The sequence below is a fragment of the Hypanus sabinus genome, chromosome 26 (genome assembly GCF_030144855.1).
Source record: "Hypanus sabinus isolate sHypSab1 chromosome 26, sHypSab1.hap1, whole genome shotgun sequence".
Taxonomy (NCBI): Eukaryota; Metazoa; Chordata; class Chondrichthyes; order Myliobatiformes; family Dasyatidae; genus Hypanus; species Hypanus sabinus.
The window spans coordinates 46,376,914-46,402,634 of record NC_082731.1 but is presented as its reverse complement, the minus strand read 5'-3'; the positions used below and the strand labels follow the sequence as shown (position 1 = coordinate 46,402,634).

General features: G+C 44.1%; 1 protein-coding gene across 1 annotated transcript; it reads right to left on the bottom strand.

Moving 5' to 3' along the window:
• Positions 1-4,603: 4,603 nt before the first annotated feature.
• chp2 (calcineurin-like EF-hand protein 2) lies at positions 4,604-25,016 on the bottom strand. The gene is made up of 7 exons (XM_059951015.1): positions 24,879-25,016; positions 21,183-21,255; positions 14,693-14,773; positions 11,629-11,753; positions 10,424-10,485; positions 9,788-9,910; positions 4,604-6,126 (listed from the first exon to the last, which is right to left on the bottom strand). Exons 1-7 carry the CDS (start codon positions 24,943-24,945, stop codon positions 6,073-6,075), a joined length of 585 nt encoding a protein of 194 aa, XP_059806998.1. The 5' UTR covers positions 24,946-25,016; the 3' UTR covers positions 4,604-6,072.
• Between the last annotated feature and the right edge of the window lie 705 nt (positions 25,017-25,721).

The following is a 25,721-nucleotide window of genomic DNA, read 5'->3' as shown; positions in this document are numbered from 1 at the left end:
AAGCTATCTATTAAGACAATGGATTCATCTTCTAATGCTAAATCTTGGAGGTTCAACTCTATTTTATTGCAGGACCCAGACTTTCTTAATTTTATTAAACAACAAATTGATTTGTTTTTCTCAACAAATTTTACAGAAGAGATCTCTAGTGGAACATTATGGGACACTTTTAAAGCATTTATTCATGGACAGAGTATTTCATACTCTGCTGGAGTTAGGAAATGAACTAATTCGGAATTATTAACATTGGTTGATAAAATTAAAACAATTGGTAAGATTTATTCAGTGACCCCCAGCAAAGAACTTTATAAAGAAAGAGTTCAAATGGAAGTTTGAAGTCTGTAATTATCCTCTTCGATTGAAAATCAGTTAATTAAATCTAGAACCCAGTTTTATGTACATGGAGATAAGTCTGTCAAATTATTGGCTAATCAATTGAAAACTGCTTCGGTTAAACGACAAATTACTAAGATTCATAAATGAGATGGTGCTTTGACGATTGATCATAAAGTGATAAATAAAGCCTTTCAAGATGTTTATAATTCTTTATAACAATCAGAATTTGTTGAGGATTCTTCTGTAATGGATGAATTTTTAAGAAAATTGTATATCCCAAAATTAGCTACAGAAAATAGTGTATTTCTAGATGCACCTATTACGGAAACCGAAATAAAAGAGGCTATTTTTTCAATGAATTCAGGTAAAGCCCCTGGTCCGGATGGTTATACTGCAGAATTTTTTAAATCCTTTTCCTCTATACTCTCTCCTTGGCTTTGTAAAATTTTTAAAGATGCGTTAACCATAGGTAAATTGCCACAATCTTTTTATGATGCCTCTATTTCTTTAATTCTTAAAAAAGATAAAGACCCCACTAAATGTGCATCCTAGCGGCCTATATCTTTGCTGAATACGGACTTTAAGATTTTTAGTAAAATTTTGGCCACTAGATTAGAAAATATATTACCTCAAATTATCTCTGAAGATCAGACTGGATTTATTAAAAATCATTATTCATCTTTTAACATCAGAAAATTGATTAATATTATTTATACTCTTTCATCCAAAATACCAGAATATGTCATTTCTTTAGATGTTAAGAAAGCATTTGAGAGAGTTGAATGGCCATATTTATTTAATACATTGAAGCATTTTAATTTTAGTTCGAAATTTATATCATGGATTAAGTTAATATATTATAAACCTTTGGCTTTGGTTTTCACTAGTAATCAAAGATCTTTTCTTCAGTTATTCCATGGTACAAGGCAAGGCTGTCCTTTAAGTCCTTTACTATTTGACATTGTTTTGGAACCTTTAGCTATCGCCATTCGTGAATCACCTAATATTTTGGGTATTACCCGTGTGGAAGGGACTTATAAGTTATCATTATATGCTGATGATTTGTTACTATACATATCTAACCCTGAGAGATCTATTCCTGCTATTTCGTCCTTGTTAGCTCAGTTTAGTAGCTTTTCTGGTTACAAACTGAATTTTAATAAGAGTGAATTATTTCCATTAAATATGCAAGTTCCAATTTATAAACATTTACCATTTAAAGTTGTCACAGATCATTTTACTTATTTGGGTATTAAAATTCCAAGGAACATAAGGATTTGTTTAAAGTTAATTTTTTTACCTTTAATTGACCAAATTAAGCAACTTGTTACCAGGTGGTCCCCATTATCTTTGTCATTGGTTGGTCGAATTAATGCTATTAAGATGATAGTGTTACCCAAAATTTTATATTTATTCCAAGCACTACCAATTTTTATTCCTAAATCTTTTTTTGATATTATTGATTCTAAAATATCTTCATATCTGTGGCAGAATAAAAATCTTAGACTAAGCAAAAAATATTTACAGAAGCCTAAGAAGGAGAGTGGTTTGGCGTTGCCAAACCTGAGATTTTACTATTGGGCAGTCAATATTCGATATTTAATATTTTGGACACAAGAATTGATTACAGCATCTTGCCCACAATGGGTAAATTTGGAATGTAAATCTGTACAAGACTTTTCATTGTTTTCAATTTTAGGATCTTTGCTTCCTTTTTCTTTATCTAAATTGAATAAACAAATAACTAATCCTACAGTTAAACATATATTGCAAATATGGTTTCAATTTCATAAATTTTTTGGCTTGGATAAGTTTATCTTATCAAGCCCTATTATATCTAACTTTTTTTTTCGACCGTCTTTTATGGATCAAGCCTTTGTATTATGGAAAACAAAAGGTATAACATGTTTTTGTGATCTATAGATAATAGTTTTATGTCCTTTGAACAGCTATCTAATAAATATAATTTACCTAAAACTCATTTTTTTAGATATTTGCAAGTTAGAAATTTCTTGAATAATATGTTACAGTCTTTTCCGAAATTATGTCCAATGGACATTACGGAAATTTTTTTAGCTCTGAATCCTTGCCAGAAGGGTTTAGTAGCCACCATTTATAATATGATCATGAAAATACAGCCAAAAGTATCAGAAAAAATGAAGAAGGAATGGGAAAAAGAACTTCATTGTCTTATACCCACTGAGCAGTGGGAGAAAATTTTACAATTCGTCAATTTGTACTAAACATGCCCTAATACAATTTAAGATTGTATATAGGGCTCACATGTCCAAGGATAAACTTGCTCGATTTTACTCTCACGTTAATCCAACCTGTGACAGATGTCATTCTGAAGTAGCTTCATTGACCCACATGTTTTGGTCTTGCCCCTGTTTGCAAAATTAGTGGAAAGATATTTTTGGTATTATTTCAACAGTTCTGAATATCAAATTGCAACCGCATCCTATTACTGCAATTTTTGGTTTACCACTGGTGGATAATAGTTGTTTATCCCCCCTCAGCTCGACGGATGATTGCATTTGTTACATTAATGGCTAGAAGATCTATCCTATTGAACTGGAAAGAAATTAATCCTCCAACTATACTTCAGTGGTTTTCTCAAACTATCTCTTGTTTGAGCTTAGAAAAAGTTAGAAGTGTTGTCTTTGATTCTTCAGTTAAATTTGAAGAAACTTGGAGACCATTTATCCAACATTTTCATATCAGTTAAACTGACTTTTCCTAAACCCTGCTTCTATTATCCTTAATTATTTGGATGGAGGTGCGGAGTTATTGACGCTACTGTGTATATTTGACATAATGCAATGGCCCGAGTTGGTTTGGTTTTTTTTTTCTTTTCTTCTTTTTTGGGGATTTTTTTCCTCCTTACTTACTCCCTTTTTTCATAATTACTATGAGTTTGGGAGGTTATTATATATGGATTATCATCTATATGAATATATACTTAGCCTATTAATTATGTACTTTCAAACTCTCTGTATTCATGTTTCATTTATGTTTGTTCAAAATTAATAAAAAATATTTTATTTTAAAGTGGAGAGAGTGAGCAGTTTCAAGTTCCTGGGTGTCAAGATCTCTGAGGATCTAACCTGGTCCCAACATATTGATGCAGTCATAAAGAAGGTAAGACAGCGGCTATACTTCATTAGGAGTTTAAAGAGATTTGGCATGTCAACAAACACATTCAAAAACTTCTACAGATGTACCGTGGAGAGCGTTCTGACTGTGTGCAGTGGCTGCTGTCTTCTTCTTCTTGGGCATAGGCCCCTGAGGGCAGCTCACCAGAGTCGTCTGTCCTGGGTCAGTCAGTCTTTGCTCCCCAGGCACAGCCCCTCCTCAGAGATAAGGTCCCTGGAGCTTCTGTAGCTCTTTGTTTTTATCTCTTCTCCTTTTGCAGCCTGGGCTTGGACCATCTATGATGGAGTTCTGCTGCCTGTACCAACTACAAAATTCTCAGCAGATACTTGCCCAGGTGATAAGGATGGGAAGGGTATGGCGGGCTATGCAGTTGTGCATGTCAATGAGATTAGGCAGTTGCAAAGGTTTGGCACAGACTAGATGGGCTGAAGGGCCTATTGTCTTCTATGACTCCATGATTGGGTGCCACAGTAACACAGTGGTTAGCGCAATGCTTGGGGCTTCAGAATTCAGAGTGCATTTCCGGCACCTTCTGAAAGAAGTTTGTACATTCTCACTGTGATCCCTGTGGGTTTCCTCTGGGTGCTCTGGTTTCCTCCCACAGTCCAAAGACAAACCAGTGAGTAGGTAATTAGTTATTGTAAATCGTCCTGTGATTGGGGGGTGGAGAGAGAGAGAGAGAGAGAGAGAGAGAGAGAGAGAGAGAGAGAGAGAGAGAGAGAGAGAGAGAGAGAGAGAGAGAGAGAGAGAGAGAAGGCGAGGGAGAGAGAAAGAGAGAGGCAGGGAGAGGGAGAGACGGAGAGAGAGGGGGCGAGGAGAGAGGGGGCGAGGGAGACAGAAAGAGAAGGAGGGACAGGGAGAGGGAGAGAAAGAGATGGAGGGACAGGGGGAAAGGGGAGGGGCAGGGGCAGGGGGAGGGAGAGGGGAGAGAGAGAGAGAGAGAGAGAGAGAGAGAATTTCTTTTAAATATTGAAATTGACCCCGCATCCATCACTTACACTGGCAGCTTGTCCCACACTCTCACCACCCCCTCATGGTCCCCTTAAACATTTCACCTTACACCCTGTTGTGTACTTATTATTTCAGTAAAAATGGAGTAAAATTGCAGATATATTGTTTGATTAAGCAATCTTTATTGTTTAAATTATTCATAATGGGTTATATGTAAAAGTATGTAAATGGCATACGTTATTTGGCACCACGTCATACATCATCTCAAGTTAAAATATGAAACTAAGACTCATTCTCCAGGGCTCCCATCTTTTTTTTGCAATTAGATTTACGTATTGGAGTTACAAAGCATGACACACTCTTAACCCACGACTTTTAGTTCTGGTCTCACCCAGTGTCAGTGGAAAAAGCCTGCTTGCATTTGTGGTCAGGTAACCAAAACTGCACACACAACTCCAAATTAGGCCTCTCTGACACCTTATACAATTCCAACATTCTCTTCAAAGCACAGCAAATGTTGGGGGATTAGAAGAGACCCAGACACTTAAAAGGTAGGAGAACTCTACAATCACAGGGTGGGACTAGTTAGGATGGTATAGAATCAATGGGCTGAATTCCTCCCTGGGGTTTAGATGTCATAAACCCACTGAATAACCATCATTGTAGGGAGGTGGGTTCACTGGGTGCAGGATCCTACAGGAGACCACCCCCCACTTCTGACACCCTCTGGTGCTGACCCAACTCAATGAGTTTTCAAACACGTGGATTCTTCCTCCTTGCTGACGTGAGGTTCTGTCCTCGGTAGACACACAGAAGCAGATCCTCGGTAGCATTGTGGTTAAATGTGGGACCCCCAAATACCAGTGGACAGAGGGAGCAGCAAATTGACCTTCCCAAATCTCCCAGCTCCTGAGTGGTCCTGAGGTCATGAACCATGACGATGTTCACTAGGCTATGAACAATACTTTTAAATATACCTCTTTTGAATTACTCTCACTCCAATCTGCGACATGTAGTTTCAAATCTACTTAATGATCTACGGATTTCACTATCAACGGACCCTGTAAACAGATGAAGGTTCATCGCCATGGCTGGAAGTGGATGGGGGGGGAGGGGGCAGCAAACAACTTCAAGCCGGGCTGAAATGCAGAGGAACGAAGCCTCCTCTACCCAGCACCTTGCAGCCAATGTGCAGTCGCTGGAGAACAAAATTGCGGAGCTGAGGGTGAGATGGCTGTATGAGAGGGATATGAGAGATTGCTGTACTCAGTGTCAGAGTGGGACATGGCTTTCTGCCAGCACGCCAGTGATCAGATAGAAGGGTTCTCAGTTTACAGAATGGACCAAACTGCTAATTCAGAAAAGGCGAAAGAAGAACAAATCTCAGGGTCGTATATGGTAACATGTATGTACTTTGTTAATAAATTTACTTCGAACTTAGAAATCCTGGAAATGAAGGAAGGGTGGGGATGAGGGGAAGAAACGAGCCTTCAGATATTAATTTTGACGAGGCAGCCTATCACACACAGAACAGACGCTTTATGTTTCCAATCCAGTCACCAGACCCAAAACCCAGCGGGCGGATCACGGAGGGAGCTCCCAGGGTTCCTTGCCGTAGTCCTCTGGATCTCACTGAAGGAATCGAATGCTCATCTTGTGCTCCAGGTTAACATTCTCAAGGCTCTGTGACAGAGGGAGAAACAGAGAGACATCATGGCATCTGCTCAGAACGAAACTGAAGTCAATGTACTAGTCTGGTGAAGGTCATGTATCAGACCGTGAAGCACTAAGTTGGATTCAGATCAGAACAGATTCATTTATTCATCACATATACCTGGGTTGCCGGGTGGAGATACGTCTCTACCAAAGGAGGTGTATGGCACTTCTTCCTTCCACTAGCCTGCAGGTCACCCTTGGACAAGGTGTAGCACCTGCCTGGGCAATTCACCATCCCCTCCCCCCAGTCAGGGTCATGTGAAGCCATGGGAGCAGGTGGTGGATGGTCGTACAGATGGCTGGTGCAGATCACAAGTCCTGGTTATGTGACCACTGATGCCAGGCAATCTCTGAAGAGTATTGATAATGGCTGGGGTCACCCGTCTTGTAAAGACACTGCCCAGAAGGCAATGGCAAACCACTTCTGTAGAAAAATTTGCCAAGAGCAGTCATGGTCAAAGACCATGATCGCCCACATCATACAACATGGCACATAATGATGATGTTATATGACAAGGCACATAATGATGATGTCATACAACACAGCACATAATGATGAAAATGATGGCTTGGAAATAAACAATGATGTATCACTTGTGTTAACAACCAACACAACCCAAGGATGTGCTGGGGGCAGCCCGCAAGTGTTGCTGCACATTCCGGGGCCAATATAGCATGCCCACAATGCATGGAGGAACAAAACAGAACAGAACAAGAAACGAAACAACAACAGCTGAACAAATCCCATTCCTCCCTCCCTCCCACCCACACAAATGGACAGTCTTCCCAGGGCAGGCCTCCAAGCCTTCAGTTTTGGTATTGATCCTGGACTTGCTGATGTCAGGACCCCAAATTCCAGGCCTCAGACTCTGACCTTGCCAGCTCATCAGACTTCGTGCTCCCCTGCTCACATGGACATCTGATCCCCAGGTGTCCTTTGTCATATGTCAGTGTTGCTGGTCTTTGAACTGAGAGCCCAGACTCTGGATTTCCTTCATCATGTCCTGACTGGAAGATACCTCCAACACGGTAGAAGTCTCTGTAAGTTTTAATCAAACTAGGATCACTGGCAAGCCTTCATGATTACATCTCTGTGCTTTGCCCAGGAATACGAAGCTGCTAACACTCTCTACTCTGACCCCATCAATAAGAACTGGAATGTGAGCTGAAAACTTCCTCTGAGGTCAGTGGTTAACTCATTGCTTTTTAGTGATACAGAGCTGAGGTTGCTATGACACCCCTCGGCGACGTGTTCTATCTCACTCTTGCATGCTAACTCATCACCATCTGTGATCCAGCCAACAACAGTGGCATCATCAGCAAATTCATAGATAGTGGTAGAGCCGTGGGTTGTGAAGCTCCAAAAGGAAGGAAGTCTAGCTGGATTCTGCAACCGTAATGGCCGATGGCTCCATTCCTACCAAAATGGCTGACGTAGCATTGTAGCATAGCAGTTAGCACCACTTTACAGCGCCAATGATCACTGATGGAGGGTCAATTCCTGCTATTGTCCTTAAGGAGTCTGCACCTTCAGTGGCCATGTGGGTTTCCTCCAGGTGCTCTGGTTTCCTCCCACATCCCAAAGTCATATGGTTAGTAAGTTGTGGGCATTCTATGTTGCATGGTGACACTGGCGGTCTGTCCCCTTCACACCCTCAGGCTGTGATGGTGCTTGATGCCAACGGCACATTTCACTGCATGCTTTCATGTTTCACTGTGCATGAGACAAATAAAGCTAATCGTTCTCTCTTCTCCTATACTCCAGGGGTAATTAGGGCACAAATTCAGGAGATCTGTTAAGGAATAACTGAATTATTACTGTACAAGCTTAGAGGTGACCTCATCTGGAGTTCTGTGGTTCCCTCCCTCCAACCGTTTTCTTGGATTCAGTGCTATTGGCATGAACCCTCGCTGCATTAGAGGCGATTGAGAAGGGCTGGCTCACACACACACTACCAGAGCTTAAAACAAAGAGGTGAAGATGTGTGGGTCAGAGAAGGACTGATGGAGTAGAGGTGACATTCCTGTCCTAGTCTGAAATGGTTGCAATGTAGGGCTGCCCATATAAAATGGAGACAAGGGGCAAGACACTTGGTGTTCTTCCTTAGGAATCTTTGGGATCTTGTACTCATCTTGTGGATGCTCGGTCTCAGAGTATCTGTATATGAAGATGGAAGTGGAGTTTGATTGGGTGAACAGGGGCTCCAAGAGCTCCCATAGTGATAGGGCATGATTCACGTACTGGGAAAAATTGGCATTTCTATGGAAGGGCGCTTCAGCTGACTTGGCTGGTGCGACCTGCTCTACGTGGTAGCGTCCAATCCACACACCACGATGGTCTATGATCCTCAAGTTTGTCCTGCATTACCAAGGACATTTAAGTTTAATGCTCTGCAAGCTTCCCTTTGGAGAACTGCTGGTGCTGTTTGTTTGTTTATTTGTTTATAATTATTTCTTTCTTTTCGTATTTGCACTGTTTGTTGTCTTCTGCACTCTGGGTGAACGCCCAAGTTGGGTGGTCTTTCGTTGACTCTGTTGTAGTTACAATTCTATAGATTTGTTGAGTATGCCCACAGGAAAATGACTCTGAAGGTGACGTAATGTACTCTGATAATAAAATTTACTTTGAGCCTATGTTCCAATGCTCGGACAAATTATGACATCTTGCTCTCGACCAACAGAATGTAAAGGCTTGCGTTCTGAGATCCCCTTCGTTACTCCGATTCACTCTACGGTGTTTCTTCTCCTCAAACATGTATTAATGGCTCAGGGTGGAGGAAATCTTCTTCGGGGTAAAAGTAGGAATGGCACAGTAGCGTACATGGCGATTCACATTACACTTTACTGTGCTGGATCAGAATTGAATTCGTGCTGTTTTCTGTCAGGAGTTTATACCTTCTCCCAGTGACCACATGGGTTTCCTCCCACACTTCAAAGGTGTATAGATTAGGGTCAGTAAGCTGTGGCCACACTATTTGGCACCAGAGAATGGTAACCCTAGTGGGCTCTCCCCAGCACATCCTCGAATTGTGTTGGTTATTAATGCAAACAACGTATTTCACAGTATGTTTTGATGCACATGTGACAAATCTAATTTTTAAGTAACTTCCTCTTTAGAACTCAGCTCACTCTCGATCTAGGTCCAACCAATCCCGAACCTCACATGGCCTGGCCTTGGCCTATCCTGAACAAGCCCAGCCTTGGCGAATCCTCAATCAGCCTGGCCCCAGACCTAGCCAATCCTGACACACCTGGTTTTGCTAGGGCCAATCTTGAACCAGCCCAACTTCGGCCAATCCAAACACAGCCTGGCCTTGGCCAGTTCAAATCTATTGAGTCCTGTTGGTTACCTGGGCTCAATGTGAGCCATTTTCTTCATCACTGTAGTGATCCCTCTTCTAGGCCACGCACTGAGCTCCTGCGGACTAGTGGAACAGCTGGAAGGGTGGAAGGGCGTCAAAGTGACGTCTGAATCCTATGGGAATTGCTGGAACATGATTAGCGGATGGATTTGAACCATCTCTCAACCCAGTCGCGCAAGTCTAGCTCCTCCCTCCCACCCACACTGTGCCGACGGAAAGTCCCACCCAGGTCCTGACTTCACACTGAGACTGAGAGAGGGCAGTACCTTCCTGAACTCTTCGAAGGAGATGGCGTCATCGCCGTCATGGTCCGCTTCCTGGATGGTGCGGTCAATGATACTGTCCAGCTGGTCCTCAGTGACCTCCGCTTCCATCATCATGAAGAGCACCTGAGGGGGAAGGAGAGACACTCGGCTTTCATCCTGGCCCAGGAACTCCATTCTGATTTAGGTTCACTTTTACTTTTCAGAGGTACATCGAAACATACAGAGAAATGCGTTGTGTGTGTTAACAACCAACACAACCAAAGGATGTGCTGGGGGCAGCCCGCAAGTATCCACCGCCAACATCATGTGTCCGCAATGTGAACAGAGCAATATGAACAATGACAATCTCTCTCTCTCTCTCTCTCTCTGTCCCCCTTTGTCTCTCACTTCCTATCTTCCTCTTGTCTCTCTATCTCTCCCCCTCTCTGTCTCTCTTTCTCTCCCCTCCCATTCTATCTCGTTGTCTGTCTCTGTTTCTCCCTCTCTCTCTGTCTCTCTGTCCCTTCCTCTCTCTCTTTCTGTCCTATACACACTGAAATCTTTACAGAGATTGTTGGAATAGCCTTTTTATTGTTAACACGCTGTGGGTGTTCTCTGTAGTGTTGGAGGTCACAGTTGTCTCACTCCCACGTTTACCTGGTAGAGTTCGTCTCTCGAGATTTTCCCGTCCTTGTCCTGGTCGTACAGCTCAAAGGCAACTGGAATATGAAAGAGGAAAGCATTCAATCATCTCAGCTGTGTGTCACTAACCCTTTTGATTTAAACTGCTCCACCTCTTGCCCTTCCTTACTTGATCATCCTTTAATAACCCTCCCCCTCCCTCAGTCCTGCCTCACCAGCGCCCCTTTCTCCTACACTGGCCATTCCACTCTCTGTCCTGACTGAGACATTGCCAACTCATCCCTTCCCACCTCTCCACTACACTTGCTACTTGATCTACTACGAGGAGTGATTGATAATTTCATGGCCTAAGGTAGAAGGAGTCAATTTTAGAAAACCTAGCACATTTATTTTTCAACATAGTCCCCTCCTACATGTACACACTTAGTTGAGCGGTCGTGGAGCATTTGGATCCCTTCTTTGTCGAAGTGGATTGTGGAATTGTAGAATAGGGTTGTGGCCTAAGGTAGAAGGAGATGAGTTATAGAGCTCTCATTACGTGCTCGTGCAGTTCAACTCTGCATGAAAATGCAGAAAGTTTGAAGTTAATAACTCACCTCCTTCTACCTTAGGCCACAAACTTATCAATCACCCCATGCTGTGGACCACTTCTGGAGGTCTAAGATGCCAACTTCTACAAAGAAGGATCTGTACGCTCCACGACCGCTGGACTAAGTGTGTACATGTAGGAGGGGACTATGTTGAAAAATAAATGTGCTAGGTTTTCTAAGATTGACTCCTTCTACCTTAGGCCATGAACTTATCAATCACCCCTCGTAAGTCTCTCAAGCAGATGTGGTCTCAGGCAGACAATCTCTGAAGAGTATTGATAATGGCTGGGATCACCCGTCTTGTAAAGACACTGCCCAGAAGAAGGCAATGGCAAACCACTTCTGTAGAAAAAAGATCTGTGAATTCATTGTTGCTGATGGCAGTGGAAGCCAGGAGACTAGGATTGAGAGGGATAATAAATCAGCCATGATGGAATTGTGCAGCAGATTCAATGGGCCGAATAGCCTAATCGTGACCCTATGGCCCTATGGTTTGAAGGAAGGACACTGATGATAGTTGGACCTTGTTCTCTCTACTGAGGTTCTGAAGTTAATCTGGCGTCCCACCGCAGTAGAAGTTCCGGGCTTGTCCCTGGTGGTTTGGCGAGATGCGTTAGGTGCTATACTCACACCGCAGCTTGTTGTCTCGGCTGTTAATTGGTTCAGGGGCCTGAGGATCTGATGACTTGACCTTTCCGATGGGTCGGAAGCACGCCAGGATGCGGACAAATGAACGGAAGTCCAGCGTTTCTTTACTGGGAAAATAGAGGAAGGTGAGTTCAGAAAAGCAGGTGAGGAGATGGTGCAACAGCACTTCTCTCTAAAAGAGCTTCCCCAGCTATTACCAAACAAGGCAAACCAACACCCCATTCACCAACTTTACCTCCAAAGTCCAACAGGTCACCCTCTATTGATTTCTGAATGGAATCACTGAATTTCAAATCAAGGTTCAACTTTGTTCACCATATAGATTTACACGTATGAGGAATTTGCTGTGGTGTGTTGGTCAGGGTGGGACACGCAACCAGAACAACATTCAACAGTTAGAAAGAGTAAAGAATTTTATCAAATAAAGTTAGTGGTTAATACGCTGATGTGGAGTAAAATGTGCATAAATACAGATTCTGTTACACAGACAGAAATCAGGAGTGTGTGGAGGAGATTCACCAGGAGGTTGCCCTGGATTTCGTTACAGGGAAGGATTCGAAAGGCTGGGACTGTATTCCCTGGAGCAGAGGAGGGTGAGGGACATTGGTATCGGAATCGGAATCAGTTTATGATTATCACATGTACAGATCTACAGTAAAAAGCTTGCCTTGTGCACTGTTCATACAGATCCGATCATTACACACTGAGGTAGAACAAGGTAAAACAATAACAGAATGCAGAATAACATGTAACAGTTACTGAAAAAGTGCAGTGTAGATTAACAATAAGGCACAAGATTGCAACGAGGTAGATTGTGAAGCCAAGAGACTATCTTATCATACAAGAGGACCGTTTGGGAGTCTGACATCAGTGGGATTGAGTCTGCTGGTACCCATGTGCACTAGCTCACTATCTTTTTGCTTTTTTGCACTACTTATTTATTTTTTTCATATATCTATTTCTTATTGCCATTTATCATGTTTAATCATGTATTACAAAGTACTGCTGTAGTAAAACAACACATTTCACAACATATACCAGTGATATTAAACCTGATCCTGATTTGGGACGTGCTTTTAGGCTTTTGTGTCTTCTGCCCAATGGGAGAGGGGAGAAGAGAGACTGTCTGGGGTGGGAGGGGTCATTGATTATTCAGGCTGCTTTACCCATGCAGTGGGGAGTGTAGACAGAGTCCATGGCGGGGGTGGGCTGGGTCCTGTGATGTGCTGAGTTGCGTCCACAAATTCTTTGCAGTCACAAACAAAGGATTTGTCATGATAAGCTGTTCTTCATCGAAATAGAATGCTTTCGATGCGGAGGAAAATTGGTAAGAGTTGGCGGAAGCGTGCCAAATTTCTTTACAGAGGCACAGAAGGAGTAGATATTAGACTATAACACAATCAGATATAGGAGCAGAATTAGGCTATTCAGCCCAGCAAGTCTGCTCTCCCAATCTCCTGCCTTCTCCTTACACCCTTCACAACTTAACTAGTCAAGAATCTATTAACTTCTGCCTTAAATATACCCAAAGAACTGGCCTCAACTGTTGCCTGTGGTGAAGAGTTCCACAGATTCAACACACTCTGGCTAAAGACATTCCTCCTCACCTCATTCTAAAAGGATGCCCCTCTATTCTAAGGCTGTGTTCTCTGATCCTAGACTTCCTATTAAGACTATCCTAGACTTAAAATATTAAGTAACACATTTTCCCAAACTGGGGCGGTTAAAGTCCACAGAGATTTAGAATTGGAATTCAGAAGAATGAGGGGTGACCTCAAAGATATCTAACGAATGGTGAAAGGCCTTGTTAGAGTGGATGTGGAGAGGTTGTTTCCTATGGTGGGGGAGTCTGAGACCAGGGGACACAGATAGAGTGGATGTGGAGAGGATGTTTCCTATAGTGAGGGAGCCTAGGACCAGAGGATACAAATAGAGTGGATGTGGAGAGGTTGTTTCCTATAGTGGGGGTCCAGGACCAGAGGACACAGATAGAGTGGATGTGGAGAGGATGTTTCCTATAATGGGGGAGTCTAGGACCAGAGGACACAGATAGAGTGCATGTGGAGAGGTTGTTTCCTATGGTGGGGGAGTCTGAGACCAGAGGACACAAATAGAGTGGATGTGGAGAGGTTGTTTCCTATAGTGGGGGAGTCTAGGACCAGGGGACACAGATAGAGTGGATGTGGAGAGGATGTTTCCTATAGTGGGGGAGTCTAGGACCAGAGGACACAGATAGAGTGGATGTGGAGAGGTTGTTTACTATAGTGGGGAGTATAGGACCAGAGGACACAGATAGAGTGGATGTGGAGAGGTTGTTTCCTAAGGTGGGGGAGTCTGAGACCAGAGGACACAGCTAGAGTGGATGTGGAGAGGATGTTTCCGATGGTGGGGGAGTCTGAGACCAGAGGACACAGCTAGAGTGGATGTGGAGAGGATGTTTCCGATGGTGGGGGAGTCTGAGACCAGAGGACATGGCCTCAGAATAGAGGGGCCCCTTTCAGAATAGAGCTGAGGAGGAATTCCTTTAGCCTGAGAGTGGTGAATCTGTGGAATTCGTTGCCACAGGCAGCTGTGGAACCAGGTCATTGTATACATTTAAGGCAGAAGTTGATAGATTCGTGATTAGTCAGGGCGTGAAAGGATGCAGGAAGAAGGCAGGAGATCGGGACTGAGAGGGATAATGGATCAGCCATGATGAGATGGTGGAGCAGACTCAGTGGGTCAAATGGCCTAATTCTACTTCCGTGTCTTATGCTCTTCTGGTCTAATTGATAGAGGTCCCTGGGTGTTATCCTGATGGGAACTCTGTGGGTAGTGGTGTTCCACAGGGATCTGAACCGGTTGTTTGTGATATTAGACTAGTCCTCTCACGCTCCCGGATACCAGGGGTCGGCCACACCATACTACCGGGATGAGGTCAGTGTTTTATGGAGCTTTAGAGTAACTTCCCGGATCCTTCATCCATCTCCCCTCCCTCTCATCACCCCCTCAACCAAAGAGGGAACGCCATCTCCCTTCCCCACAAGCCCCAGCCTCGGTCACTCACCCATCAGCAAAGAAGGCGTTGATGATTCGCTCTCCCAGAGGATTCACCGCGAGCGCTCCGATGCGCTGGAAGTCGGCTCGGCTGGAAAGCAGAAACAACCAGGATCTGCGTTGGTGTGGCATCTTATCACAGCCCGCAAAGCTACTCATTTCTCCCAAGTGAAGACCTTTGCTGTGTACTCGGCCACGGGGCTTGGTTTGTGCTCAAAGGTGTCACAGAGTGCAGCCGTCAACTAGCGTTTGGGCTCGAAACGCGGCCCAGGGCACAGAAAGATCCTTAATCTGTTACAAATAGGGATTTGGAATCTTTATCACAGACAAGAGAAAATCTGCAGATGCTGGAAATCCAAGCAATACACACAAAATGCTGGAGGAATCTTTATTATTGATACCATTCTGATTTAATGCCTGAACCGTTGATAATTCTGTTGATGTAGCACTCCCTCCAACATTGTCCCCTAGAGTCTCAAATTGAGTTTCTAGTCAGGAATATATTTAATGTTTTGGTTTGGTGCTGTGTTAGCTGGCATCACTCCCTCTCCGTGCTGAAGGAGATCCCACAGCATCGCTCTTTCTGACACCCTGTGGTACCATCAACTCAGAGCTGCGTCACAGAGACCCTGGCATTATATAGAGCAGAGCTCTGTGAAAGGTGGCACAAAGAAATACAACCTTCTTTCACCGATTATCAGCATCTGGTACGGAGGGGCCACTGCGCAGGGTCGGAAAAGCTGCAGAAGTTCGTAAACTCAGCCAGCTCTGTCTTGAGCACCAGACACCCCAGCGGCCAGGACGCCTCAAAAGGATGACACCCATCGTCCCAGACCTCATCACCCAGGACTGGCCCTCTTGTCATTGCTACCGTCAGGGAGAAGGTGCAGGAGCCTGAAGGGACACACTACCACTTCAGGAATGGATTCTTCCCCTCCACCACCGATTTCTGAATACTACCTCCCTATTTTCACTCTTTTTTTGCGCTATTTATTTAACTATACTGTACTACCCTCCTTCCCTTCCCCTCTTCCCCTGCTTTTTTTTAAATTTTGGCATCTTCTAGCTTCCTTTCCAATACTGAGGAAAGGTTTCAGCCCAAAGTGTCAACTGTTCATTCATTTCCATAGATGCTCCTGACCTGCTGTGTTCCTGCAGCATTTTATCTGTGTTAATCCGGATTTCTATCTGCGGATCTTCTCATGTTTACATATATAATTATTATTGTAACTTATACTATATTTTGTATGTTGCCACAAAACAACAAATTTCAATGCTAATAAACAGGATTCTGATTCTATTATCTTCTACGTTAATTGGCAGGATATAACCAATAAAAGTATTGTTGAAAGGCACACGTTAGAGGAACTCAGCAGGTCGGGCAGCATCTATGGAGAGGAATAAAGAGTCGAGACCCTTCCTCTGGACTTCCTCGCAGTTCATGCATCCAGTGTCAGGATCCACACCTGCCACTGGAGTTTAGTTCTTCTTGTAACAATGGTCTCCGCGGCCAAAGCTATTCACACCTATCTTGTGTGGAGCACAAAGGTTGTGCATTGAAGATAGGAACGTGATCATAAATCTTTTTATTAAATAATGCAAAGCTGTCGGACCCTCCTGCAACATCCTGGGTGCAAGGTGGAGGGAGCACAGGAGCTCCTCTAGTGGTTAAACCGGTCACTGCAGTGCCAAACAATGTTCAAAGTTCGAAGTAAATTTATTATCAATGTATGTATGTACAACCCTGAGACGGTCTTTCCTGCAGTTATTGATGGGGAAATCAAGAGATACAATAGATCATGTGAAAAACTATAAATAACGAAGACTGACAGATATCCAATGTGCAGCGGAAGACGAATTGTGCAAGTTATATAAACAATACTGAAAACTAGGTTCAAAGGTCCAATCTATTGAAGTTCTTCTGTCTAAGCTGGGATGAGAGTGGCTGTAGGGGTAGGACTTTGGAGGAAAAGAGACAGCCCAGCTCACAACCGGGGGCAGCAAAGTTTTAGGGAGAGGGTAAATTGGCAGTCTGAACACCTCACAGGTGTGTGATGGCATGGCAGGGCAGTGGTTAATGCTATTACAGTGACAGTAACCGGGTTCGATTCCTACCATCGTCTGTAAGGAGTTAGTGCGTTCTCCCCGTGGAATGCCTGGGTTTCCTCCGGCAGTCCGAAGACTGAGGAAAAGTAGATTAATTGGTCACATGGGTGTAATTGGGTGGGGCGGGGCTGTTGGACTGGAAGAGCCTGTATCCCTAAATAAACACGTTACAACTCCAACACTTCATAATTTTTCATGTAAAGATCAGCTTCATTTGTCACACTTTCACCGAAACTCACAGTGAAATGAGAAATGTTGTACCAACAACCAACGCAGTCTGAGGATTGTGCTGGGGGGCGTCCCGCAAATATCGTCATGTCCAAAACTCGGCAACCCTAACCATTCATCTTTGGAAACTGGGAGGAAACCAGAGCTCCTGCAGGAGGTGAATGTGGTCATGGGGAAAATGTTCAGACAGTGACGGGAATCTGGCAGCTCGCGCTGTAATTGTGTTACGCTAACCGTGTTGCCCCAAATGCAAATTGTTCTTTGTCCCACTTTCGGGAAGACAGAAACTTATAAACATGAGGGATTCTACAGATGCTGGTAGATCCACAGCCACGTATCAGGAGTCCTGATGTAGAGTCTCGGCCCGAAACATCGTGTTTCTCCGAAGGTGAGTCCCTGCAGCAGTTTGTATGTATGGCTCAAGCTGCTTAGCCGTGGGGGAAGTTCTGTCCCAACTGTACCGAAAAGACCACTGCCTATTGGCCTTACTAGGAAACAGGTTCACAGGTTTGGTAAGTGAGACAGAAGACATTGATTGTGAATAAGTGTATTAATCATTTATTTACAAATTGTAAAACATTTCACCAAACATCTAAGTTGTTCCCCCACCCCCACCCAAGTTACACAGCTACAAACTAAAAATTCAACAAACAGACTCTTGGCAAAGCACACGCCTGCAGCATACGTTCTGGGCAGAACCTCAGTGTGAAGACGAGGGCCCAGAGACCAAGGGAAGGGGCCTGAAACAGGACTCCGGTGTTGTGACACAGAGGGAACAGTGTTAAAGAGCTGCTGCATCCCTCGAACAGCCAATCGATGACTGGCATGGTAGAAGAGGCTTTTGACTGTCAAGCAAACTAACCCCCACGTGACTATTGGTCAGCTGACAACCAATCCCAAGCTGACTTTCACTAAACGGACATTCCTCCAATCAATGTCCCGAATGCCCTTTGGGTAAACCATTTAAGTAGTCATGCTTTCAGATGTAGTGAATTCAATTGACTTTATTTCTTACATCCTTCATATCTGTGAGGAGTAAAAATCTTCACGTCTCCATCTAAATGTGCAGTGTGCAATTTATAGTAATTTGTAATAAATATTATATACAACAGGACAGTAAATATAACATAGAAATACAATTGTATCAGTGTGAATTAATCAGTCTGATGGCCTGGTGGAAGAGGCTGTTCTGGAGTCTGTTGGTCCTGGCTTTTGTGCTGTGGTACCGTTTCCTGGATGGTAGCAGCTGGAACAGATTGTGGTTGGGGTGACTCAGATCCTCAATGATCATTTGAGCCCTTTTTACACACCTAGTAGGAAGTTCACATCGACAGATATGCTGGGCTGTCCGCACCACTCTCTGCAGAGTCCTGCGATTGAGGGAGGTACGGTTCCCAGACCAGGCAGTGATGCAGCCAGTCAGGATGCTCTCAATTGTGCCCCTGTAGAAAGTCCTTAGGATTCGGGGGCTCACATCAAACTTCTTCAACCATCTGAGGTGAAAGAAATGCTGTTGTGCTTTTTACATCACACAGCCAGTATGTACAGACCACATGAGATCCTCGGTGATGTTTATGCCAAGGAACTTAAAACAGTTCACCCTCTCAACCCCAGATCCATTGAGATTTGTGGTTGCGTGTTTTTATGGAATAAAGGAGTATTTTTTAATTTTAGTGACTTAAATTTAATTAGCAATGTGGGGCAGACAATTTACAACAATGGTTTACCACTGCCAAAAATATCCGAAGTATTTCTGCATCGTTGAATGAATTCTGGCCTGTTTTAATCCCTGTACTCTTACATTGGTTACGGAGTGTGGTGGCAAGTTACTGGACTGGATCAGGCCAAATTCAAATCCCAACAGGGTAGCTGGAGAATTTAAGTACAAGTAATTAAATTAATCTGGAATTTTTTAAAACCCAGTGATCGGGCCAGAGGCAAGGGACGGGTCAGTCAGCCCACTACTCTGGGAAGTTTACTTATCCCTGCATCGAACTGAGGCTGCAGCCTGCCACTAACGGGATGCTGTGATGCCTGGTTTTGTGACTCACTGAGAACTTCAGTCCTGAATGTTACTTGCTTACTTGTATTGTTTGCATGATTTGTCTTTTCTTTTTCTCTGCACTCTGGGGATTTAATGGGTTCTATTGCATTTCTTTGTTTTGTGGCTGCCTGTTAGGAGACGAATCTCGAGATTGTATGAAGTATACATACTTCAGTAATAAATGTAGCTTGAACTTTGATTATAACAGGCTGCCAGAAATACCCGTGTAAAAGAAAGCAGCACATTCTGGAAACCTTCAGCATCTGCGGTAAGGAGACGGTTTACAACTTAGGTGTACGGAATCCTTCATCAGAACTGGCTGTGTCCTGGACCTTAAGCGTTACCTGTTTCTCCTTCCACGGACAGTACCCAAGTCAGTGAGAGCATGTAGAACGTGCTCTTTTCTCTCTGATCTCCAGCATCTGCAGTTTCTCTGATTTCCATCAGCTTTGCTGACATCTTCCATGGATGGATCTGGACAGGCCTGAATGTGACCCCCCTGGTGGGCCTTTAACTGCCTCCCTAGCTTAGGGGCAAGGAGGCCTTAGCAACAACAAGTGAGACCCGTTCCCAGAGGCTGCAGAGCACCCTGGCTGAGAGCTCGGAGTTCCCCGCTCCTTGAGCTGCTGTAAAACAATCATCAGCTTCTTGCAGCCCAGTTACTGATTGATTTCTGCTGCCAGTCGCTATGGTTTCACAGGCATTTAGTGACATCTCATGTCAAAGGTCATCAGGGTGGGGTGTGCCAGGTACAGAAGGACTTTGTCCTGCTTTCCGAGTTCCTCTCTGAACCATATTTCCTCACAACTTATGAAAGCTGGGCTAAAGAGGCTGTTTCCATGTTGTATAACTCCATAAATGGATGGACTATTTCCATGTTGTATAACTCCACAAGTGGATGGACTGATGATAAGAGGCATAGATCACGTCAACAGCCGGAGTCTTTCACCTTGGACAGAAATGGCTCATACGAAGGGGCATCATTTTAAGATGATTGGAAGGAAATACAGGGTAGATATCAGAGAGCTATCCTGATCTGGGTATAGGCTAAGCTATAGTGTCGTATATTTAATATTCCAATAGTATTTGAGTACTCTTGTATATAAATACGCTAAATACATACGTCATCACACTACCACATGATATGTGCAAGCCTCACCAAGTAAACATGAAGTCAGACCCGTATTTCAGACACCCGTGTCTTTCTTGACTTACCTTAAAGTTTAGAAGTTACAAGCCGTAACGTTAACAAGGATGGGGTAGGTGGCTACTGCTGTCAGAGCCACAACCCTCAGTCCCAGAGTCAGCTCCTAAATCCACCATGGAGGAGGCTGCAGAACCCGAGACTGTTTTGCAGCCACAAGCCTCACCTGCCCAGTAGAGTGCCCCCACCCCTTGTCTGGAAAGACGTTATCCCGCAAGAGTAAGAAATCCTGTACTGCGATTAAACCTTTAAGCCTGAATGGGACAATTTCAGATTTTCTGTGCCGTGGATGTCTGCACAGTAGTTGTATTATACAGTGTATATAGTTGAAATGCATCTTCTGTTGAGTTGGAGCTTTTAGGTAAGCAGGGAGGAGTGTTGTATGTTTAATACTTTGATAGTATTTGAGTAATCATGCATATATGTTTTTCGTCCAAGCATTCTTGTTTGTTTAAATAATTTGTTACCAGCTAGCTATAAAAGTATATGAATGGCATTCGTAATACTACGTGATACGATCACGCCTCGCTTGAAATAAAGATGAAGTCAGACCCGTATTTCAGACTCCCATGTCTTCCTTGAATTACTTTAAGTTTTGAAGTTACAAAACATTTCAACTGGTCTATATAAAGAACGCTGGATTTCATTTTCCAAAGGGTATCTGTCCACCATTATGACCGTCTATTATTGACACAAGATTCTTACTTCAAGGTGTTATTTCATTGTTTGAATTTAAGGAGCCAGCTGATCTGATTAGATTTGAACCCCTGCCTGTGCTGGTTCAGTATTGAGTCACAGTGCTGCCCGTAGTTGGTCCAATAAAAGCTCCCCAAGTTCTGGGTGAGGTGGTAATGATTCTTTCGGGGGTGGGATGCACGCTGCCAGTACATTCGGTAGCCACACTTCACGTCTGCTTACCTCAGCTTCCCTCTCTTGCTCTGGTCCAATGCCTCAAAACGATCGTACAGACGGCAGATGTGCGACTTGGAAACTAAACAGAGAAGGTTCATAAACACACGGGATTGAGCAGATGCTGGAAATCTTGAACAAGACACACAAAAGATGCTGGTGAGGCAGGATCTATGGAGAGGGATAAGCAGGTAACATTTCGTGCTGAAACCTCTCATTAGGATTCTAGTCTGAAATGTAGTTTATCCCCCTCTACAGATGCTGCTGGACCTGCTCGGTTCCTCCAACATTTGGTGTGTGTTTCTCAGGTAATCGGTGTGCGCCTGCTAAACAGCAACCTGGTCTTGTCCATTTAAACGGGGATATCCCAGCTACTCGCAGTCTTGCAAAGAAACCACCGATCCCTTTAGATCCCAACCTGATACATAGACTCACTTCCTTGGCCTCCCTAAGTCCAACACAATGTCCCCATCACGAGAGGTGGAAATGGGTAAAGCTGGCCTGGTGAAGCAGTATAGGCCAATCCCGATTACAGAAACATTGATGAACTCCAACCATATCATTAACCTTGGACGATGGAGACAGGAGACTATCAATTCCTTGTGCTCCACTGGGAGTCAAGGGCCCAAAAAGAGGAAGACACTCCCATTATAACCACATAACAATTACAGCACGGAAACAGTCTGGTCCGTGCTGAACACTTACCCTCACCTAGTCCCACCGACCTGCACTCAGCCCATAACCCTCCGTTTCTTTCCTGTCCATATACCTATCCAATTTTACTTTAAATGACAATACCGAACCTGCCTCTAACATTTCTACTGGAAGCTCGTTCCACACAGCTACCACTCTGAGTAAAGAAATTCCCCCTGGTGTTACCCTTAAACTTTTGCTCCCTAACTCTCAGCTCATGTCCTCTTGTTTGAATCTCCCCTACTCTCAATGGAAAAAGCCTATTCACGTCAACTCTATCTATCCCCCTCATTATTTTAAATACCTCTATCAAGTCCCCCCTCAACCTTCTACGCTCCAAAGAATAAAGACCTAACTTGTTCAACCTTTCTCTATAACTTAGGTGCTGAAACCCAGGTAACATTCTAATGAATCTTCTCTGTACTCTCTCTATTTTGTTAACTTACAATTACTGGCCCCAGTGGACCAATAGTGGGGAATCCACACTCTTTCTAATCGGCAAATCCACAAAAGGCCATTTACACTTGGATTCAACTGGAGCTCTACAGGTCTCTGTTCTTCCCACGTTTCATCACTCCTTCCCAGATCTCCACAGCTCTGTGCCTTCTGACTCTACATCAATCCATTTCAGATTGCCACAGGTCCCTGCCCTTCCCACTGAACATCCCTCCTTCCTATTCTGCTGTGCCAATCAGTCCTTATTTAGCTCCTGGGAGCTCACTCCTGATATTTCAAGTTTAAGTTCAAGGTCTGTTTGTTGTCATTCAACCGTATACCGGTGGTGTACACCGCCAAACAAAACAATGTTCCTCTGGACAAAGGTATGTATACAGTACTGGGCAAAAGTACATGTTAAAAAAAAGTTGTAAAGTGAAGATGCTTTCAAAGATAATGGAATGAAAAGTTCCTAAATATCAAAAAGAATCACTATAATGAGCATAAACAGTAAAAAAAAACAAATCAAATCAATATTGGTGTGATCATTCATTGCCTTAAAAACTGCATCAGTTCTCTTCGGTACACTGCTGAGTTCACCCAGCTTTTTTGTACGTCTTCGGTACATTGTGGTGCAGTTTTATAAGAAAGTTGGCTGGTAGGTTGTTCCAAATATCTTGGAGAACTTGCCACGGTTCTTCTGCAGACTTTGGCTGTCCAGGTAATCCCAGACAGCCTGATGTGGAGATGTGGAGATCGGGGCTCTGTGGAAGCCATTCCCATTTGACACCATATAAAAAATCTAGGGTGCCTAAGACTTTTGCACAGTACTGTAATTCACACACATAACACATAAAGTGAGATTATCACCAATAAATTAACAAATAATAAGGTGCATATACGACTCAAGTAAAAAAGTAAACAGTATAATGCTACTGGCACTTCATACGTGATGAGACCTGGGTGCAGCCAGGGAGTTTGGTAGTCTCACAGCCTGGGGGAAGAAGCTGTTTCTCATCCTAACTGTCCTTGTCCTTGTGCTACAGTACCTTCTGCCTGATGGTAGGGGGTCAAAGAGATTGTTGGACGGATGGGAGGGATCATTGACGAAGATAAGGAACCTGTGTATGCAGTGTTCTTGACAACTACCTCTAATGGGTGGAAGAGAGACCCCAGTGATCCTCACAATCCTTTGTAGGGACTTGTGGTCAGATCCCTTGCAATTCCCGTATCGGATGTCAGGACACTCCCGGTTAGATTGTTGCGGGGAGATCACTTGTCTCAATCTCTCAGAAAGTGGACGTGCTTTCTTGACCAGAGAGGTGGTCTTGAGGAACCAGGTTAGATGGCAAGTGAGATGTCCCAGAACCTCAGGATGTCCCGAGGACCTTGATGAACATTCACTGTTGAAATACAGAAAACTCACCAGATCTGGGCGCAGTAGCAGGCCACATCGCAGGACAATAATACGAAGCTAATCTTATTTTAAATCACATCCTGTTGGTCAAGGGGACATTTTTCTCCCTGGGATTTGTGTCCCAAGACTTCTTGCATATCTCACTGAAAGGTAGCAGCACAGGGTTGCAGGCTCAGCCTCCCCGGCATCCCGGAAACTTCCGGAAGGCAGCATCCGTCATTAAGGACCCTGATCCCCAGGTCATGCTCTCTTCTTATTGCCTCCATCAAAGAGGAGGTACAAGAACTTGACCACACTCAACGTTTTAGGAACAGCTGCTTCCTGTCCACCAAGATTTCTGAATGGTCCCTATATACTACTTCACTACTTTTGCTCTCTTTTTGAAACATGTATTTATTGTTTTCTGTGTATTTTTGATCAGAATTTATAGTGTTTTGTGTATTGCATTGTACTGCTGCCACAAAACAAACAAATTTCACAACAGTGATAATAAACTGGATTCTCTCTCCCTCTCATCAGATTTCTGAATGGATATTGAACCCATAAACACTGCCTCTCAATTTTCGTTTAGCGGTATACATGTGTACAGTTGAACGACGGAAGTTGAACTTGAACTTTAACCCAGACACTTACTGATTTTCCACAATCCAAGGACTTCACTATGCTGTTCTGAAGAATACCCGAGTTAATTCCCTAAGCATATTTATCTCTCAAATGTTACTGCAAAAAGGATTGTCAGGTCACCATCGCAGCTCTTTCCCAGGGTCTCTCTCCGTACATTTTATTTGCTCATGCACAATATCTCAAAGGTGCTTTCATAGCTGTGAAGCAGAAGAGGACAGCTTAGAAGATGCTGCCAACGTCCCCACATCCCCATGCCAACTCTCCACCCTCCTTCCTTAGCCCGATGCCGGCCAAATCCAGCCTTCTGAAACAGCAGTTTCTGCGCAAAGAAACGCACCCCGGATTATGAAGAAGCATAGAGAGACATAATCAAGCAGCAGTTTGCCAAGAATTATTTCCTCTATAACAAACTAAACTTCTACTGACTCTGTGCCTTACCAATTGCTGGAAATGAAGACATTCCCCTTTTAAAACACGTACAGCGCACAAGACAATATTCCACCCACAGTTACAGCTGGGATACCCCAAGCACTCACAGCCTGTCTCTTGTATGATTTCCGGAAGGTTCTCGATCTTGTGGAGGTGAGATGAGTAGAGCCCCATTCTTGCACCAGCTTCTCTGACCTGCACACCCCGCTCTTGCTTGGGCACCGCTGCTCAGCACCTGACCTGCGCTGCCTTATGATTGGCACCTCCTGCACCAATGGCAAGGCGGCCCTGGACAGTCGGGGACGGGGGAGGGAGGGGGATCAGCAGCTGATTCAAGCGCCGTCCCAGCACTGACAATCTTGACCATTGTTCCATTGACCCAGCCCCTCTCCCAAACAACAAACACATTCACAGTTGTCTCCTGCCTTTTCATTCAGCCGGTTGTGTGAGGCGGACATGTCAGGCACCAGTGGATTCAGGGGCTGCAACGTGAAGAGAGGGGCAAGCTCCCCCCTCACGAGCCATTTCCCTCTCAGGCTTGGCTCCGCTCTGCGGCTCTGAGCCAGCAGTTATGGGTTCAAGTCCCACTCCAGGGACTGAACGCAAAGTCCGGGCTGTTCTTAAATCCTGCCAAAATCTCATCCCACTCTCTCAAAATTCCACCCTCTGCAATGATCACTTTTCTAAGCGGTTGGAATCCAATCCTTCTGTCTTTCTGACACTCCCTCAGTGCATCTCAAACTCAAAAGTCAAGGTCGAGTTTATTGTCCTGTTGCACAAGTCTGTGCAATAAAACTGCACCGTGGACTCAGCGCGGCAGATAAACAAGGTAAGTAACAGAATGTCGGGGAGCGCTGCGGGCATTGTGGCACAAGTGAAACCGTGAGGGATGGGAGGTGGCGAGGTTGAGGGAGGGAATTCACAGCTAGCACTTGGGTGTGGTGTGGAAA

Coding starts and splice junctions, on each gene's coding strand:
- chp2 (XM_059951015.1), bottom strand. CDS start 24,945: ATGGGGCTCTACTCATCTCACCTCCACAAGATCGAGAACCTTCCGGAA. Junction 9,911..10,423: donor CGAGAGACGAACTCTACCAG/GTAAACGTGGGA, acceptor CTTCCCCCTCAG/GTGCTCTTCATGATGATGGA. Junction 6,127..9,787: donor CCTTCGAAGAGTTCAGGAAG/GTACTGCCCTCT, acceptor CCTCTGTCACAG/AGCCTTGAGAATGTTAACCT.